The sequence below is a fragment of the Rhinoraja longicauda genome, chromosome 1, assembly GCF_053455715.1.
Source record: "Rhinoraja longicauda isolate Sanriku21f chromosome 1, sRhiLon1.1, whole genome shotgun sequence".
NCBI classification, from domain to species: domain Eukaryota; kingdom Metazoa; phylum Chordata; class Chondrichthyes; order Rajiformes; family Arhynchobatidae; genus Rhinoraja; species Rhinoraja longicauda.
The window spans coordinates 93,489,914-93,506,452 of NC_135953.1; the positions used below are offsets into that span (position 1 = coordinate 93,489,914).

At 42.8% G+C, this 16,539-nt stretch overlaps 1 protein-coding gene across 2 annotated transcripts in view; it reads left to right on the forward strand.

Annotated features, from left to right (window-relative positions):
- The window catches only part of prss12 (serine protease 12), a 103,713-nt gene that overhangs the window by 11,894 nt on the left and 75,280 nt on the right, over positions 1-16,539 (forward strand). The window contains exons 2-3 of one of the 2 annotated variants that reach the window (XM_078411375.1): positions 9,329-9,467; positions 16,285-16,463. In XM_078411375.1, coding sequence (XP_078267501.1) covers positions 9,329-9,467; positions 16,285-16,463 — 318 coding nt within the window. The remainder of the gene's footprint in view (positions 1-9,328; positions 9,468-16,284; positions 16,464-16,539) is intronic. The other variant, XM_078411384.1, reaches the window with a different exon arrangement.

Sequence of the window (16,539 nt, forward strand, 5' to 3'; positions counted from 1 at the left end):
CGGTGCTGGATCGAAGGGCCGAATGGCCTGCTCCTGCACCTATTTTCTATGTTTCTAACATAATTAACTAAGTATCTAAGCCTCCAAACCTATACTGCCCCCAGCCCCATATAGCCCGCTTCTATCTCCTTTCCAAAATAACATTGTTTCTGCCCGTTCCTGCCACACATCTCAAAAAATCCCTTAATTCCATCTTCTCCCCCTTTGTCCAGCCCCTTCCAACCTATATGCAACTCACCTCACATTCCCTTCAATAACTTTCAATTCTTGGGTCCCCATTGCCTCATCTTTATCATGGACATCCAACAAATCATGCACCAACGCATTCAATGTGATATCATCACCAGTCACATTTTCTCATCCTCACCTTTTTTGCCTTCACAACTCCTTAAATTTCACTCATCTTTTCCCACCCAAACCACCCCCTCCGCAGATATTTTCACCTGCAACCACAGGAGATGTAACACCTAAACCCTTACAAGCGGCTTTACATTCTTCCAAGGACCCCAGCAGTCCTTTCAGGTGAGACACAGGCTCCTCTTCTAACCTCTTCCACTGCATTTGGTGCTTCTGATCCTTTCTTTTGATGAGACAGCATCAACTGTTTTGCCGAGCATTTGCATTCGGTCCACCAAGGCCTGCTGGAACTCCCAGTTGCTAACCATTTTAACTCATCTTTCCATTCCCACAAAGGCCTTTGTGTCCTGGGCCTCCTCCAAAGTGAGGCCACACACAAACTGGAGGAACAGCATTCATATTTTGCTTGGGTAGATAACAACCCAATGGTATGAACATTGAATTTAAAAAGTGTAAGTAACTAATCAATTAAAAACTTATCCCCTTCTCACATCCTCTTCCACCTATATCCCTTCCTCTCACTTCACATTTTGGGCATCATCATTCCTTATCTCTCATTTCACAGCCTTTTATCTTTTCCCTATCTCTGGCCTTTGTCAACCCATCTGCCGATGGAATCCCACCTCTTCTGTATCACTTGCCAGGCTTTATCCTGACCCCACATCTCTTCCAGTTTTCTCCCCACTACTACAATAAGTCTGAAGAAGGATACCAACATGAAACATCATCTGTCTATGTTCTCCAGAGATGTTGCCTGACCCGTTGAGTTACTCCAGCACTTAATGTCTTATTTTTGTATTCCAACGTCTGCTGTTCCTAGTGTTTAACTATCCAAGTATGTTGACAGTGAAGATCGCTAATCTCCTTATTTTTAAACTGCCTTGTCATGTATTATTCCATTGAAAAAAATGCCTTTTACCTTTCATACTTCTTTTTTTAAGCATGTGGGAAAGTGATGCCCATACACCGGTTCCCTGGCTGTTAAACTAAATGGGCCAGAGTGTTCTAGATGACATAGGTGCCCAGGTGTCTAGATTCTTCTGAATATAAAATGTCGGATGAGCTTAACCCCATTCCATGAGGCAGAATGGGCTTCAGACTGCGAATAGGCCTCAGCTGAGGTGTCTGGAGACCATTTCCTGAAAGGTTCTCAAAGCTTTTGACAGCTCATCACGCTTTTTAATAGCTTTTGAATTTCTCCAATTAAGTATTCAATTGAAATAGATATTTCAATTTAGGAAAAGGGGAAGTACAATGAGATCTGGGTGTCCTTGCCCATCTGACACTGAAAACATGCATGCAAGTACAGCAGGCACTGAAGAAAGCTAATGGCATGTTAACGATAGGAGTTGAGTATCAGAGCAAAGAGGTCCTTCTGCAGTTGTACAGGGCCCTGGTGAGACCACACCTGGTGTATTGTGTGCAGTTTAGGTCTATAAATTTGAGGAAGGACATTCTTGCTGTTGAGGGAGTGCAGCGTAGATTCACGAGATTAATTTCCGGGGTGGCAGGACTGTCATATGTTGAAAGAATGGAGTGACTGGGCTTGTATACACTGGAATTTAGAAGGATGAGAGGGGATCTTTTTGAAACATATAAGATTATTAAGGGATTGGACATACTCAAGACAGGAACACGTTCCCAATGTTGGGGGAGTCCAGAACCAGGAGCCACAGTTTAAGAATAAGGGGTAGGCCATTTAGAATGGAGATGAGGAAGAACTTTTTCACCCAGAGAGTTGTGAATCTGTGAAATTCTCTGCGTCAGAAGGCAGTGGAGGCCAATTCTCTGGATTCTTTCAAGAGAGAGTTAGATAAAGCTCTTAAAGATAGCAGAGTCAAGGGGTATGGGGAGAAGGCAGGAATGGGGTACCGATTGTAGATGATCAGCCATGATCACAGTGAATGGTGATGCTGGCGCGAATGGTTGAATGGCCTACTCCTGCACCTGTTGTCTATTGTCTATAAATAATATGATAAATATTGAAAACACTTTGAAAATAAGTTATTTAATTAATAACTATGTTTCATAACTCTGCTTTCATTTGAAAACAGCGGGCTTTAGCTGGGAACCCATGCACAGGCATATGCATGTGCACGAAGACAGAAGCATGACTATTTCATTGTTTGTTTTTTCATTGAACTCTGCAAATGGAAATAGTATTTCTTATCCATACTAATAATCACAGAACTGTTGTATGATGTTTCTATTTAGCTGACACTACAAATGTTGAGTTTTCCTCTTGATTAAGTGATGTTTCAGTTTCCATACCATGAACACTTTAAGGGCCTGTCCCACTTAGGCGATTTTAAGGCGACTGCCAGCGACTAGGCTGTTGCCGACAGTTCGATGGGGTGTCACGGGCATGATCGTGAGGAGTCTTCAAAGAATTGTAGTGGATCTCGGCGCGTCACTGAGATATTTTCCAGATAGAAATTTCTCGGCAACAGCTGGCTTGTCGCCAGGTATCGTTGCATATTGCAGGCGCTGTCGCATGCTGTCCCCAGGTTTGCTAGGTTGTCACAGATGCATTTAGAAGCACGTAATATTAAATTAAGTAAAGTCATTTGAAAATACCATAACCAATTTATTTACCGTCACAACATTTGACAGGTAGATTAGAGGCGACAGTTTGACGAGGGTCAGGTAAGCGTGGGAATTTCGCGATGTTTATGGCCATCAGCGAATACTTTTAAAGTAGGCTCCCAACCCAGATATGCAACCCAGAAACCAGATATGCATCTCCTGTACATTTTCAAAGAATGCCCACACTCCGCACAAAAATCCATTTAACCACGTTTAAAATTAAATTTCTTAATACTGCTATTAGTAAACTGGAAGTCAATCCATTTTTTGCCTTGTTACCATGAAGCTTGGTTTTCAAGTAACCCGGGCAAGTTGTTATATTTCAAAACTCTCATGTAATTACAGACTTGTCAGTGATTTCAGCAAAAATTAGGACGCCGGAGAAGCATTGATAAGTGTGGGAATTTCGCGATGTTTCCGAAGACGGTGTAATCTCTTAGCCAGGTGCTAGTTTCACAAAAAAAGTAACTTGTATCGACCTGACTCGGCATGTCATAGTCTTTGTCGTAGGGTAAAAGAAAATTTTGGCGATCTGCTACGACTTTGACAGTCGCCGGCTAAAAAATTGCCTAAGTGGGACAGGCCCTTTATTGACTCTTGGAATGTGAGACCCTGTTACCATGGGGTTGAAACATGATATATACAACTTCCCTATCCTGGATGGTACTAGTGTTTCTGTCGGGTCAATATAAATTTCTGTTCGATAATAGCTGTTCCACTGCCTATATTTTTGTTATTCCATTCACTTCTGATTGAGACCAATACTTTAAGTCCAGACAGCTCGCTACATGCACAAAACATGACCTTCTATTTGGAATATGTTAGACTGCCGTAACTGTCATTGTCATTCACCATCTGAAACAAGCAAGATGTTCATAATTTCATTTACCATCTTGCAACATTCTTGTCAATGTGTCTTTGTAACACAACCAACTATTTTTACACATAAGAGAAGATTGTTTGCAGGCACTCTGGATCTGTAAGATTCAGTAGACAGCCAGAATGTTCTCTAGCCTACCTGATTTTCTAATGTTCCCTGCACAGGGAGATCCAATGCATTTGAGCACAGACACTGGGGGAACTTTATCAACTACCCTTTTTCATCATGTAGCGATGCTCCAATTTGGCCACATAAGTGGTCAAACTTGAAAAATGATTTGTTGCTTGTGAAGTTTTATTGGTAAGTCCTGCGGACTAAAGGGACATTAGAAATGTGTTTCATTACGTTCCAGTAAAATTCATAGATCTAGAAATTCTTCAGCATGAAGGTGTGTAAAATGCAAGGTGGCTAATCGATATTTTTTTGCAGGCTCAGTGCTGCAAACTTCCACTTGGTGGGAGGTGCAGAACATCACGTGAAATAGATCAGATGGAAGAAAACAAAGAAGTCAGAGGACTGTGTCGTGGGACATGGGGAAAGGGGCAGACCGCCGAAGAGGTGCAGTTGGTGGCGGGAAGGGTGGAGCATTCACAGGGAGCCTGTGTATTGGAGCCTTGAGAGTCAGGTTATGTTACAGAGAAGATTTTGGAAAGGGCATTGGGGGATCAGATGCAGGTCGAGGGTGGATGAGGGTTAAATTAGGATGTTTGGAGTTGGGGGTCATCAGGAAAATTCCCCAGGTGGGATAAATATATATTTTTAATAGAAGTGGATCTATCCAACCATTTAACTCTTTAGGGCTAATGGAATCAAGGGATATGGGGAAAAAGCAGGAACGGGGTTCCGATTTTAAATGATCATATTGAATGGTGGTGCTGGCTCGAAGGGCCGAATAGCCTATCCCTGCACCTATTTTTCTATGTTTCTGTGTTTCTAAGATACATAATCTTGTTGCTTCATTTGTGGGCTGAAGCTTGCTCAGTCAGGCTCTTTAAATGCCTCCAAAGCTGGCCTTGCATCTGCTATGGGGACACTTCCCCACAAACATCCTCGTCCATCTGCAGGTCATGCATGCACCAAATTATAAACATGGAAATGGTGTCAGATGCTAGCATGTAGATCTGGCCATTTATCTATTACTAAAACTCTCATCTTGTTTGTGGATAGATTTGTTCTCGAAATGCAGCCAAAACAGTACATGATAGCGCAACAATTTTAGGCCCACCCTGCTCACCATTCCCCCGTGGTCTCAATAAATCAAGTTTTGTTACTTTTTAAAAACAATTAACTTAATAAACTTTAATAAATGCACTCCCACTTTAATAAATGAGCACCCCCCCCCCCCCCCCACCGGGAGGACTGGTGCCCATCCCGGCGTGCCCCGCGCTTGATGCTTGACCTTCCTCCCGTGGTGCTGCGCGGTGGCAGAGGGTCAAACAGACCCCAGAATTAACGGGAAAGAAAGCTCACAAAGGGATAGGAGAGTATGGCCAAGTGTAATAGGGATTGATGTGAAGGTGAGATGAGTAAGGAATTAAAAGTATTGTATATGAATGCGCGAAGTATAAGAAGTAAATTAGATGATCTTGAGGCTCAGTTAGAGGTTGGTAGATATGACATTGTGGGGATTACAAAGACGTGGCTGCAGGAGGATCAGGCTTGGGAACTTAATATTCAGGGTTATACATCCTATAGAAAGGACAGGCAGGTGGGCAGAGGCGGTGGGGTAGCTCTGCTGGTGAGGGATGGAATTCAGTCCCTTGTGAGGGAAGACAAAGGGACTGACGAGGTAGAGTCACTGTGGATTGAGTTGAGGAATTGTAAAGGCAAGAAGACACTAATTGGTGTTATCTACAGACCCCCAAATAGTAGCCTGGATGTAGGGTGTAAGATGCAGCAGGAGTTAAAACTTGCATGTAAGAAAGGTAATGCCACTGTGGTGATGGGCGATTTCAATATGCAGGTAGACTGGGAAAATCAGGTTGGTTCTGGACCCCAAGAAAGAGAGTTTGTAGAGTGCCTCCGAGATGGATTCTTAGAGCAGCTTGTAATGGAGCCTACCAGAGAAAAGGCAATTCTGGATTTAGTGTTGTCCAATGAACCAGATTTGATAAGAGAACTCGAGGTAAAGGAACCGCTTGCAGGTAGTGACCATAATATGATTAGTTTTAATCTGCAATTTGAGAAGGAGAAGGTTAAATCGAAAGTGTCAGTGTTGCAGTTGATCAAAGGGGACTATGAAGGCATGAGGGAGGAGCTGGCCAAGGTAGACTGGAAAGGGATCCTAGCAGGATTGACGGTAGAACAGCAATGGCAGGAATTTCTGGGCACAATCCGGAAGATGCAGGATCATTTCATTCCAAAAAGGAAGAAAGATTCTAAGGGGAGTAGGAATCAACTGTGGCTGACAAGGGAAGTTAGGGATGGAATAAAACTAAAAAAAAAAATGTATAACACAGCAAAGAGTAGCCGGAAGCCAGAGGATTAGGAAACTTTCATAGGACAACAGAAGGTAACATAACGGGCAATACGGGCTGAAAAGATGAAGTACGAAGGGAAGCTGGCCAAGAATAAAAAGAAGGACAGTAAAAGCTTCTTTAGATATGTTAAGAGAAAAAGAGTAGCAAAGTCAAATGTGGGTCCCTTGAAGGCAGACACGGGTGAAATTATTATAGGCAACAAGGAAATGGCAGAAGAGTTGAACAGGTACTTCGGATCTGTCTTCACTAAGGAAGACACAAACAATATCCCAGATGTACCAGAGGACAGAGGATCTAGGGGGTAGAGGAACTGAAATAAATTTTCATTAGGCGAGAAATAGTATTGGGTAGACTAATGAGACTGAAGGATGATAAATCCCCTGGGCCTGATGGTCTGCATCTCAGGGTCCTCAGGGAGGTGGCTCTAGAAATAGTGGATGCATTGGTGATCATTTTCCAATGTTCAATAGATTCAGGATCAGTTCCTGTGGATTGGAGGATAGCTAATGTTATCCCACTTTTCAAGAAAGGAGCGAGAGAGAAAACGGGGAATTACAGACCAGTTAGCCTGACTTCGGTGGTGGGAAAGTTGCTGGAGTCAATTATCAAAGAGGTAATAACAGTGCGTTTGGATAGCTGTAAAAGGATAAGTCCAAGTTAGCATGGATTTATGCAAGGGAAATCATGCTTGACTAATCTTCTGGAATTTTTGGAGGACGTGACAAGTAAAATGAATGAAGGGGAGCCAGTGGATGTAGTGTATCTAGACTTTCAGAAAGCCTTTGATAAGGTCCCGCACGGGAGATTGGTGACTTAAATTAGAGCACGTGGTATTGGGGGTAGGGTGTTGACATGGATAGAAAATTGGTTGGCAGACAGGAAGCAATGAGTAGGAGTAAACGGGTCCTTTTCAGAATGGCAGGTAGTGGCGAGTGGAGTGCCGCAAGGCTCGGTGTTGTGGCCGCAACTGTTTACCATATATATTAATGATTTGGAAGAGGGAATTAGCAGCAACACTAGCAAGTTTGCGGATGACACAAAGCTGGGTGGCAGTGTAAACTGTGAAGAGGATGTTAGGAGGTTGCACGGTGACCTGGACAGGTTGAGTGAGTGGGCAGATGCATGGCAGATGCAGTATAATATAGATAAATGTGAGGTTATCCACTTTGGCGGCAGAAACAAGGAGGCAGATTATTATCTCAATGGAGTTAGGTTAGGTAAGGGGGAGGTGCAGCGAGACCTGGGTGTCCTTGTACACTAGTCACTGAAAGTTGGCGTGCAGGTACAGCAGGCAGTGAAGAAAACTAATGGAATGTTGGCCTTCATAACAAGATTTCAGTATAGGAGTAAAGAGGTTCTTCTGCAGTTGTATAGGGTCCTGATATGACCATATCTGGAGTATTGTGTACAGTTTTGGTGTCCTAATTTGAGGAAGGACATCCTTGTAATTGAGGCAGTGCAGCGTAGGTTCACGAGATTGATCCCTGGGATGGCGGGACTGACATATGAGGAAAGATTGAAAAGACTAGGCTTGTATTCACTGGAGTTTAGAAGGATGAGAGGGGATCTTATAGAAACATATAAAATTATAAAAGGACTGAACAAGCTAGATGCAGGAAAAATGTTCCCAATGTTGGGCGAGTCCAGAACCAGGGGCCACAGTCTTAGAATAAAGGGGAGGCCATTTAAAACTGAGGTGAGAAAAAACTTTTTCACCCAGAGAGTTGTGAATTTGTGGAATTCTCTGCCACAGAGGGCAGTGGAAGCCAAATCACTGGATGGATTTAAGAGAGAGTTAGATAGAGCTCTAGGGGCCGGTGGAATCAAGGGATATGAGGAGAAGGCAGGCACGGGTTATTGATTCGGGACGATCAGCCATGATCACAATGAATGGCGGTGCTGGCTCGAAGGGCCGAATGGCCTCCTCCTGCACCTAGTTTCTATGTTTCTATGTTTCTATTACTCTATACAACATTCCAGGAGAAAACTTGCAAACTTTGTTGACTGTGTTGTCAGTTTAGCTTTTGTAAGAGATTTTATCCCCCAGCATCTGCATACATCACACCATGTGACAGAATTTCTAGCTCACATTCCTCTTCATTTTGAATTTATTTTCTTGTTTGGAACTGTTTGCAATGTCAGCTAAATTTTGTATCTTCGTTAGTTTTGCATGTAGTGTAGGTCCATCTGCCTCATTCCAACATCCCTTCAGTTTACCTTCTACAGAGTGAAGAAGGGTCTTGACCCAAAACGTCACCCATTCCATCTATCCAGGGAAGCTGCCTGTCCCGCTGAGAAACTCCAGCACTTTGTGTCTATTTTCGGTGTAAACAAGCATCTGCAGTTCCTTCCAACACATCCCCACAGTTTATGATTGCCTTCAATAGAATTTACAGGCCAATGCTACAACAATTGCACACTACACTTGTCCTTTTTAAAATAGGGATCAAACGTGCTTCATTAACTACTTCAGAGCTTTTTGAGCTTGTGATTAATATAAAATCTTTTTTTTCTTGACAATCATTTCAAGTAAAATGTAAACTCTTATATTTATTAATTAAGAATTGGCATAATGGCTCAGCTGGTTGAGCTGTTGTCTCACAGCACCAGAGACCTGGGTTTTATCCTGACCTTGGACTGTGTGGACTCGGCATGTTCTACATGTGACCATATGGATTTGCTTTGGGTGCTCCATTTTCCTACCAAAATCCAAAGACATGTAGGTTTGTAGATTAAGTGTACTCTATAAATTACCCCTCATGTATAAGGAGGAGATAACAAAGTGGGATAACATGGAACTCAACGTGAACGGGTTATCAATGGTTGGCGTTGACTTGAATGCTCTTCTGCATCTCTAAACTAAACTAACTTACTTGTGCCCCTTTTCTTTTACAAAGCTTACTTGCCACAATTTTGTTTGACCTGGAGAATGTCTGCAATGCTCATTCCCATGTTTACAATCACTTTTGAGCTTTGCTGTTAATATTTGTTTGTCCAAAATTTAACCAACATTTTCTTCCATCAGGTATGGTCAGATTGCAAGGAGGTGGAAATGCTGGCGTAGGCAGAGTTGAGGTGTATGTGAACGGAGTATGGGGAATGATCTGCAACAAGAATTGGGACGATCGGGATGCTTCAGTTGTTTGTCGGGATCTTGGACACGGGTAGGTTGGGAAACCTGAAATTTTTGCACTTAGAATTCTTATCCCAGAGAGCTGCAAAATGTCATTACTGCCTCAACTGGGACTGTGTTCCTGCACCTATTTTATGGCTTTGGTTGAGCTCAATGATGCTTTTCTTATTGATATTGTCTGACGATATCAAATATTTTCAGTTATCAAAGATAAATATTTGGCAAGCCCATTACATTTTGGTTTCTATAATGAATCGCAATGAAATTAGTTATGAAAATAATTATAGCCATACATTTAAAGTGACCCCATTTTATTATTGCACTTTCTTTCCTCCTGTCTGCTTGTCACTTTATTATAAGTGATAGGAACAGAATTAGGATATTTAACACATCAAGTCTATTCTGCCATTCAATCATGGCAGATCTATCTCTCCCTCCTAACCCCATTCTTCTGCCTTCTCTCTATAATCTCTGACACCCATACTAATTAATAATCTATCTTTGCCTTAAAAATATCCATTGACTTGGCCTCCACAGCATTCTGTGACAAAGAATTCCACAGATTCATCACCCTCTGACTAAAGAAATTCCTCCTCACCTTCCTAAAGGAACGTTGTTTAATTTTGAGTCCTAGACTCTCCCACTGGTGAAAACATCCTATCCACATCCACTCTATCCAAGCCTTTCACTATTTGATAAGTTTCAATGAGGTCCTCCTCTCATCCTTCTAAACTCCAGCGAGTACAGGCCCACTGCTGTCAAACGCTCATCATATGTTAACCCACTCATTCCTGGGATATTCTTGTAAAACCTCCTCTGGACCCTCGCCATAGCCAGCACATCCTTCCTCAGATATGGTGCCCAAAATAGCTCATAATACTCCAAAAGCAGCCTGACCAGCACCTTATAGAACCTCAGCATTACATACCTGTTTTTGTATTTTAGCTCTTGAAAAAAATGTTTGCATTGAGTTTGTCTCCTTCACTACCGATTCGATTTGCAGATTAACTTTTTGAGAATCCAGCACCAGCACTCCCAAGTCCCTTTGCACCTCCGATTTCTGGATTCTCTCCCCATTTAGAAAATAGTCTACACCATTATTCCTACCACCAAAATGCATGACTCCACACTTCGCTACATAATATTACATCTGCCACTTCTCTGCCCACTCTCCCAACCTGTCCAAGTCCTTCTGCAGATTTCCTGATTTGTCTGTTGCAGAGTGTCCACAGAATTTGCACTACCCTGAAGTGTCACACAATTTGCACCCGTGAAAAGATTCGCTGCTCTGATGGGCAGAAAACAGGACTAGTTTTCACCAGGAAATCCAAGGGTTTATTAACCATATGTAGCTCCACAGGCACTTGAAAGCGAAGGCCAACAGGAAACCCATGACCTAATGTTGCGTGGGAAGAGGACAGGAGGTTCAGCAACTGGCTGATAATTGAGGCATGCACACATTTTTCAACATGCCCATGGTCATCTATGGCCCTAGCATCCAGTGGTGCACCCCATTGAAACCCACAGATGACAAACAAGAACAGAGAGATAGATGCCATTCACTGGATGAACAAAAAAATTTGAAGTGTGAATTTGTCCCTGACTCGAGTGTCCATAAACATAATTCCACAACAAAATACCCAGTCAAGCCACTCTAAAATGTCAAGAAATCCAAAGAAGTAAATGCCAACAGAAAAAAAACAAGGCCTTGGGAGCGGACAGTATCCCACCTGAAGTTTTAAAAATTGGTTGGGAGGAATTTCATTCTCAAATTCATAACCTCATCTCAAAAATTAAAAAAGGGCTGGACAGGAAAATTCAGCAATCTGGAATTATTGCCATCTTGAAGAATGGAAATAACTCCTGCTCAAATAATTACAGAAGGGGTAGTCTGGCATTTACCACATAGGAAGTCATTGCCAGAGTCCTTCTCAACCTTGTCCTCCTATTTGGTCAGGATCCTCTCCCCACATTAGTGTGGATTCTGTCACTGCCCCCACCAAACACGATGGACATGATCATCAGAGTAAGTCAACTCCAAGGGAACTACAGAGGGCAGTATCAACAATGCACCTTGTCCTCTTATTGAGCTCACAAAAGCGTTTGACTCAGTCAATCAAGAAGGACTGTGGAGCAACCTTCTCAAATTTGTCTGCTCTCAGAAATTCATCCCAATCTTAGGCCTGCTTCATGATGGCCCACAAATGTGACCTATCTGTCAGTTCAACAACAGATCAAGTCTCAGTGCAACGGTAGCGCAGCGGTAGAGTTGCTGCTTTACAGCGAATGCAGCGCCGGTTCGATCCTGACTACGGGTGCTGCACTGTAAGGAGTTTGTAAGTTTGTACGTTCTCCCCGTGACCTGCGTGGGTTTTCTCCGAGATCTTCGGTTTCCTCCCACACTCCAAAGACGTACAGGTATGTAGGTAAATTGGCTGGGTAAATTTTAAAATTGTCTCTAGTGGGTGTAGGATAGTGTTAATGTGCGGGGATCACTGGGCGGCACGGATTTGGTGGGCCGAAAAGGCCTGTTTCCGGCTGTATATATATGATATATGATATATGATATATTACTGTAACACATATAGCTGACTTTTCGTAATCATTTAGTAATTATTTTACTAAATAATTAAATAATTATTTAACAACATTCAATCCTGAACCAAAGGTTTCAGCAGGAGGAACAAATATTTGTAACTAAATATTAAAAATCAAGTTAAGAGGAGGAAGAGGAATTTAATCATTTTTTGACCTATGTGAAATATGAGTTGAACTCAGTCACACTTGGGATAGTCATGGGTTGTTGACTTTGATGCAACTAGGGAACAAGAGGGGCACTGTCCTCAGTCACAGACACAATCAACACTGCAAATAGGGCATCACATTTAGTTGAATAACCCCTTGCTTTCAAACCTATGCTTAGTGAAGGGAAAATCGGAAGTGTCAGTATTACAGTATAGCAAAGGGGATTACAGAGGCATGAGGCAGGAGCTGGCCAAAATTGACTGGAAGGAGGCCCTAGCAAGGAGGATGGTAGAACAGCAATGGCAGGTATTCCTGGGAATAATGCAGAGGTTGCAGGATCAATTTATCCCAAAGAGGCGGAAAGACTCTAAGGGGAGTAAGAGACACCTGTGGCTGACAAGGGAAGTCAAGGACAGCATAAAAATTAAGGAGAGGAAGTATAACATAGCAAAGAAGAGTGGGAAGACAGAGGATTGGGACTCTTTTAAAGAGCAACGAAAGTTAACTAAAAAGGCAATACGGGGAGAAAAGATGAGGTACGAGGGTAAACTAGCCAGTAATATAAAGGAGGATAGCAAAAGTTTTTTTAGGTACGTGAAGAGGAAAAAAATAGTCAAGGCAAATGTGGGTCCCTTGAAGACAGAAGCAGGGGAATTTATTATGGGGAACAAAGAAATGGCAGACGAGTTAAACCGTTACTTTGGATCTGTCTTCACTGAGGAAGATACACACAATCTCCCAAATGTTCTAGGGGCCGGAGAACCTAGGGTGATGGAGGAGCTGAAGGAAATCCACATTAGGCAGGAAATGGTTTTGGGTAGACTGATGGGACTGAAGGCTGATAAATCCCCAGGGCCTGATGGTCTGCATCCCAGGGTACTTAAGGAGGTGGCTCTAGAAATAGTGGAAGCATTGGAGATCATTTTTCAATGTTCTATAGATTCAGGATCAGTTCCTGTGGATTGGAGGATAGCAAATGTTATCCCACTTTTTAAGAAAGGAGGGAGAGAGAAAACGGGTAATTATAGACCAGTTAGTCTGACATCAGAGGTGGGGAAGATGCTGGAGTCAATTATAAAAGACGAAATTGCTGAGCATTTGGATAGCATTAACAGGATCATTCCGAGTCAGCATGGATTTACGAAGGGTAAATCATGCTTGACAAATCTACTGGAATTTTTTGAGGATGTAACTAGGAAAATTGACAGGGGAGAGTCAGTGGATGTGGTGTACCTCGACTTTCAGAAAGCCTTCGACAATGTCCCACATAGGAGATTAGTGGGCAAAATTAGAGCACATGGTATTGGGGGTAGGGGGGATCTTATTGAAACATATAAGATAATTAGGGGATTGGGCACATTAGAGGCAGGAAACATGTTCCCAATGTTGGGGGAGTCCAGAACAAGGGGCCACAGTTTAAGAATAAGGGATAGGCCATTTAGAACGGAGATGAGGAAGAACTTTTTCAGTCAGAGAGTGGTGAAGGTGTGGAATTCTCTGCCTCAGAAGGCAGTGGAGGCCAGTTCGTTGGATGCTTTCAAGAGAGACCTAGATAGAGCTCTTAAGGATAGCGGAGTGAGGGGATATGGGGAGAAGGCAGGAACGGGGTACTGATTGAGAGTGACCAGCCATGATCGCATTGAATGGCGGTGCTGGCTCGAAGGGCTGAATGGCCTACTCCTGCACCTATTGTCTATTGTCTATTGTCTATTGTCTATTGAACAACTGAAAATGCTGGACATGTATATTGGACTTGTTGTCGTCATGGCTATCCCTCTAGATCGAGGATGATGGTCTACATTCCGTTGTTTTATGAACTCTCAGGTGGCCTATGAGTCCAAAGTTGAGTGAGTGAATCAAGTATTCACCACTTCCATGCCGGTTCTTGTCTAGGAGCTTCCAGCCATCACGTAGCCTGCTCCCGTTGCCATTCCCCGATCGCCGAAAGTCTTGAGTGAAGTGATGTGCCGCTCACAGATATGAAGACGCCTGTGCGTGTGTTTGTTTAACGTGTACTTGATGTTGCACTCCAAGAAGCAAGCGGTCCTGCACAAATCAATCAACTAATTCCAATGGCAAGGGAACCAAGTCGATTGGAGCTGATAGATCTGTTGCAGCCTTCATCCGCCTTCACAGCCGTTGAGTTAAAGATAACTTTGTCCGCCTGGTCCGCTGTTGAGGTCTTGTAGGTTGGATCGTTCTTAGTCTGGATCCTCATCCTCGACCTTACCACCGTGGGTGACCCTACCAGAAGCTAGTGCTTCAAACGGCATTGTTCTCGGAATCATGGGGGCACGCTAGCCTCCTCACCACGACAAGGTGAATGATCCGAAGAGGATATTGGACTGAGCATTAACTGTAAAGGAAAGGTTAACTTCACTCCAGAACTAAAAGCTTGAGGGATAATTGAGAGTAAAAGAGAGCAATTCAAAGGATGCAATGATTTGAAAGGCACTCAAAAGAAGAACAAGAGACCATTAGAAATTATTAAAATTCCAAACCGATGAAACTGCAAATAAAGATAATATTCACCAGGACTTTTCCCCCCAGCATGGTTTAGTATATCTGTCAAGGGTCAGTTTGCATCAGAAACTTTGTCACTCAAAAGAAGAGCAAGAGGCTATTAGAAATTAATAAAATTCCAAACCGGTGAAACTGCAAATAAAGATAATATTAACCAGGACTTTTTCCCCAGTGTGGTTTAGTATATCTGTCAAGAGTCAGTTTGCATTAGAAACTTTGTCTATTAACTATTGTAATTAGGCTAGTTGCTCCTCCACATTGAAAGTGATCTAATAATGCCCACCTCTCTGCCAATAGCTCTGTTCTTTCAACATGGGAACAAAATGCTGCACCAAGAGCTTGTAATCTCTTTGAGGCAGAGTCTGGCTGCCTGCTTACTTAATGCAAGCAACTCCTAGCCATTGCATTTGGGATGGGATCACTGAGGAGCATGAAGCAGAAACCTACTTCAAGGAATCCTGCACTCTGCATGCTTCTGTTTCTCACCTTTGTGACACTCATAAGGTGACATAAAAGGGCACAAAGTGCTGGAGTAACTCATTGGTGGTATCTCTGGAGAGCATAAGTAGACAATGTTTTGGATTGGAACCTTTCTTCAGACTGATGCTACCTGACCTGCTGAGTTACTCTAGCACTTTGTGTCTTTTGTGTAAGTCAGCATCTGCAGTTCCTCCTGTCTTCATAAAGGGACAACTTGTGTGAGGAAAATTCTTCCTCCTTCAGAAGGCTTGATCGTGTCTCAAGTATAGAGTAGTGATGGGTCAAAACCTTATATTGGGTCATTTCATAAATCATCCCCTCTCTGATATAGCACCTTGCAACTCCATCCCCTACAAAGCCAAGAGAACCCATGACATACTTGAGCCATGCTATGATTTGGCACACTTGGGAATATTGCACAAAGGTTTAGAGAATAAAACAGATTGTGATTTATTTATAAATATAGAATATCCTAGTTAGGACAAATTTGAGGAAGGATATTCTTGCTATTGAGGGCATGCAGCGTAGGTTTACTAGGTTAATTCCCGGAATGGCGGGACTGTCATATGTTGAAAGACTAGAGCGACTAGGCTTGTATACACTGGAATTTAGAAGGATGAGAGGGGATCTTCTCGAAACATATAAGATTATTAAGGGGTTGGACACGTTAGAGGCAGGAAACATGTTCCCAATGTTGGAGTCCAGAACCAGGGGCCACAGTTTAAGAATAAGGGGTAGGCCATTTAGAACGGAGATGAGGAAAAACTCTTTCAGTCAGAGAGTTGTAAATCTGTGGAATTCTCTGCCTCAGAAGGCAGTGGAGGCCAATTCTGAATGCATTCAAGAGAGAGCTAGATAGAGCTCTTAAGGATAGCGGAGTCAGAGTATATGGGGAGAAGGCAGGAACGGGGTACTGATTGAGAATGATCAGCCATGATCACATTGAATGGAGGTGCTGGCTTGATGGGCCGAATGGCCTACTCCTGCACCTATTGTCTATTGTCTATTGTCTATTGAGAGTATGCACATATCTAATTAGATTATGCTATGTGAAAGGTTGTTCACATGTTTGTAATTTTGTCATTTTTCATTGTATTCAGTGTAAGTGGCAAAGCTGGCCAGACCCTCATTTCTGGATTGGCACTGGCTCCTGTTCACTGGAGCAACGTCCAGTGCCGAGGTGATGAACACAGTTTATTTGAGTGTGCGAAGGAGACCAGGCAGCGTGGCAGCTCCCTCCTCAAACAGGCAGCTGTGGTTACCTGTTACTCTTCCAAAGGTAATGATGCATCTGAGCTCATTCAATGTTCTAGTCCAATAAAATCTCCGAGAAATACTTCTCATGCTCTACTATC